General features: G+C 34.4%; 1 protein-coding gene across 1 annotated transcript; it reads left to right on the top strand.

The window, feature by feature from the left end:
* The first annotated feature begins 1135 nt into the window (after positions 1–1135).
* LOC139868952 (putative F-box protein At3g51171) lies at positions 1136–3309 on the top strand. Its single transcript, XM_071857289.1, has 2 exons — positions 1136–2714; positions 2909–3309. Exon 1 carries the CDS (start codon positions 1155–1157, stop codon positions 2352–2354), a length of 1200 nt encoding a protein of 399 aa, XP_071713390.1. The 5' UTR covers positions 1136–1154; the 3' UTR covers positions 2355–2714; positions 2909–3309.
* The last annotated feature ends 239 nt before the right edge of the window (positions 3310–3548 follow it).

The following is a 3548-nucleotide window of genomic DNA, read 5'->3' as shown; positions in this document are numbered from 1 at the left end:
ACCAATATTCCACACAAAAAACCCACTCATCCTACTCATCAAAATAGTGCAAAAAGCAACTCACCCCACCAACCCATGCCCCTCACCGCTACGAGTGGTGTTAGGGTTGGGCTCGAGAAAGATTATGTTGATGATATGAGTGAACCCCTTAATAAAAGTGGGACTTTTAATGAGTGTGGATAATTTATTCATGGGCCTGAAATAGGAAATATGGATGGAGTATTTGAGTGTTGATTCGGTTGATTCAAATGTAACAGGTGGGCCATCAAGGGATCTAGGCTTGAAAAAGGAGAAAGCGAATATTTTTTGTGAGCTTACTATGAACGCTTCAAAAGTGGCAGAGTTGTCGAAGCCTAGATCCATTAATTTTCGTCTTAAAAGAAAAAGTATATTAATATTTAAATACCACCTTTTTAATTACATTATGGATAAAAAAAAAGGAAGAGAAAAAAAAAAAAGGAATGTGATCAATGTAGATGGTTCGAGCAGGCTATACTTAAAAAAAAGGAAGAGAAAAAAAAAACGGAATGTGATCAATGTAGATGGTTCGAGCAGGCTATACTTAAAAGGGGTCATCGGAGTTTGGAAGATGCTGACAATGCCGTTGTGAGGTTTCGTGGCTCATAGGTTTTATTTGGCTTTGAAGACTCGATTGTAGACTTGTAGGTTTCATCTTTTTCGTAGCTCGATATGTTATTTTGTTGGTTTTGTCATCGTAGTTTCATGTATTATTGTCTCTGGCTAATTGTTGTGTGTGTTGTTGGTGTTGAATTAATGCCATGTAGGTTGTTATGCTGTTGTTAGGTCGCTTTTCTTGGTCTGTGTTCGTGTTTTGTCTAGCTTCTAGCTAGTTTTTATATATAAATGTCTTGCCTAAAAAATAAAAAATGCGCAAAATATTATTTTCGATTTGTGACATCTTTTTTTGATTGATTGTTATAATAAGTTTGAAAAAAAATAGTTTTGGTTAACGTATTTTTTTTATACAAGTCAATTGTGGGCCTGTAGATCCATCACAGATATGAAATTAAACCCAGTGGGCCCAGTTCTTCACTACCAGTACTAGTTTTCTCCTATTTCACCGTCTAAATAAAATCCCTAAAATTGCAACCCTTATTACTTTCCCCAAAATCAATCACAAATTCATCATAATAATGTCTGATTACTTACCTTTCGAAATTCAAATAACAATCATCAAAAAGCTACCTATCAGAGCATTGATTCAATTCAGATCAGTTTCAAAATCATGGAAGTCACTAATCGATAGCTCTGATTTTATCGCTAATTACCACTTCAGCAACGCTCCGCTGCAGCATCATGTACTTGTAAGGTCCTTTGATTCAGAGCATGAAAAATATGTTTCGATTGTGGATGATGATGATAATTTTCCCCAAAATAAGATCCCCCTGATTGTTCCATCACATGTCAGACTACAACTAGGTAAGTTTCCAGATATAATTGGTAGCTCTCAAGGTGTCCTCTTCTTGTGGTTTACTCCAAGTGAATTTGTTCTATGGAATCCCACTATTAGAAAAACGGTTCCTATTGTTGTGCCTAATTTATTAAACAATAATGAATTTGAAACCGTTGTTGGTTTTGGGGTTTGTCCTGGTACTAGTGACCCTAAGCTTGTCAAAATCACTTATATTTCAAGTTTGCAATTTAAGCCTGAAAAATGCATCCCTTTGCAAGTTGAGCTTTTTAATCTAAGTTCGGGGTCTTGGAGGAGTTTGTCTATGAATGTGCCTCGTAAATCAATTGAAGTGACATGGAAGCAAGTATGTATAGATAAGTTTATTTATTGGCTTGCTGGTGATAGGAATCTTGCTGGTAATACATTACAAACGAAGTATTTGATATTGTCATTTGATATGATAACTGAAGAATTTACAGAGATAGACCTCCCGGATAATTTGGCATACTTACATAACGATTTCTTGCTTATATATAAGTTATGGACATCTCTTCTTGTGCTTGATACCGAGTTTTACGAGATACAAGAATATTGTGTATGGAAGATGGACCTGGGGGTTCCAAACACGTTTGCAAAGCTATTCGTTATTAAGTCACCATTTGAATCATTGCTATTATCAACGGTACATGACTTTAGGATAACCGGCCAACCTATTATCGAAATGTTCATTAATAACGATGATAAACAACATGCATTTTATGTTTATGAACCCGCGTCACAAGAAATCTGTGATATAGGGATTACTGGTGGGTATCCATGCTTAGCGAATCATACATTGCAACATTGCTTTTGCTTGATATATAGAGGAGTGGAGGATCAAGATATTGTTATCGTTCTAAAATGTAAATGTAATGCTAAGAACACACAACTAACTCCTTAACGGTATATAAATTGTTAAAACCTATGTCTAGTTAGTCATCAAACTCATTGTGATGTAATCTCAAGTTCTTACAGAATGGGGAATGGAACAACTGTTCCTACTTTGTAGGGTTTGTTTGTTCGTATGGTTTGTTTGTTTCAATCGGTAACATTGCGAATCGGATATTATGGGTCTATTCAAATTTGTGAGTTCCTACGTGGAAACATTCTTTTGCGAGTTCCTACGTGGAAACGTTATTTTTGCTTCATTAGTGAGAGATTTTAAGTGGTGTTGGTGTCTATGCAAATTGAGGATAAAGAGTACTGCAACATCGCAAAGTGTGGAGCTAAAGACAGATGACTTTCGGAACCGACCACTAAGGTAATATGGATATTATTTTGCAGATTAGTTGAAGTTGATGAGACATTAGATATGTTACATATAAGTTGATGCTTGTGTTATTAGTTATTTAGCGTTATATTAATGTTTGCAACATTTATGTTTACTTATTTGGGTTTGGTAAACTTTTGTTATTTTTGTTATAAAAGATGATGATTTCTTTATTTGTGATGAAGGTACTAGCAGTTAACTACGAAAGAAAAACGGTTGGCATTGAGAGGTACTAGCAGTTAACCATATTATATGGATAATAAAAGGTTTCATGAGGGGTATTTTCAAACCATTATGGTCTGGTCAGATCCAGATCCAGATCTCAAAGGTTATACAAAGAAGATAGTTGCAGAGTTGACTTTAAAGTCAACAGTTATTTTTGGTGTTGAATTGTGTGGATAACCGAAATATAAAGTTATGTTGTACGGAGTATAAGTTTTAGTATGTCTGAATGGTGGTTATATTGGTTTGTTTTTAAGTTGGTCATTGTGGTTTTTGATGTAAGTGTGTGGAATGTGTATTATGCTAGAGGTATTTGTACATAAACTTTATTTATTTATTTTTATCTGAAGATAGTTTTTCTGGAGTTTAGTCCTATTTATCTAAGATTGTAGTATTCCTTTCTACAAAAAATTGTGTACTACGATAGAAGCAATGTTGCTGAGTCTGCATTGAATAGTGAACTGTATGGAGATTTAAGCATAATGATGCGGATTATGAATGTTTGATGAGTTAAATAAAGATTGAAGCTGTTATTATGGATGATGTCAACGTATCTTAAAAATAATATGATATATCATGTTTTTTATAATGTTATGCTCCAAC

This window comes from Rutidosis leptorrhynchoides, chromosome 1 (genome assembly GCF_046630445.1).
Source record: "Rutidosis leptorrhynchoides isolate AG116_Rl617_1_P2 chromosome 1, CSIRO_AGI_Rlap_v1, whole genome shotgun sequence".
In the NCBI taxonomy this organism is placed as follows: Eukaryota; Viridiplantae; Streptophyta; class Magnoliopsida; order Asterales; family Asteraceae; genus Rutidosis; species Rutidosis leptorrhynchoides.
The sequence above is the reverse complement of the archived record's forward strand: the minus strand, read 5'-3'. Positions and strand labels throughout refer to the sequence as shown.

Coding starts and splice junctions, on each gene's coding strand:
- LOC139868952 (XM_071857289.1), top strand. CDS start 1,155: ATGTCTGATTACTTACCTTTCGAAATTCAAATAACAATCATCAAAAAG.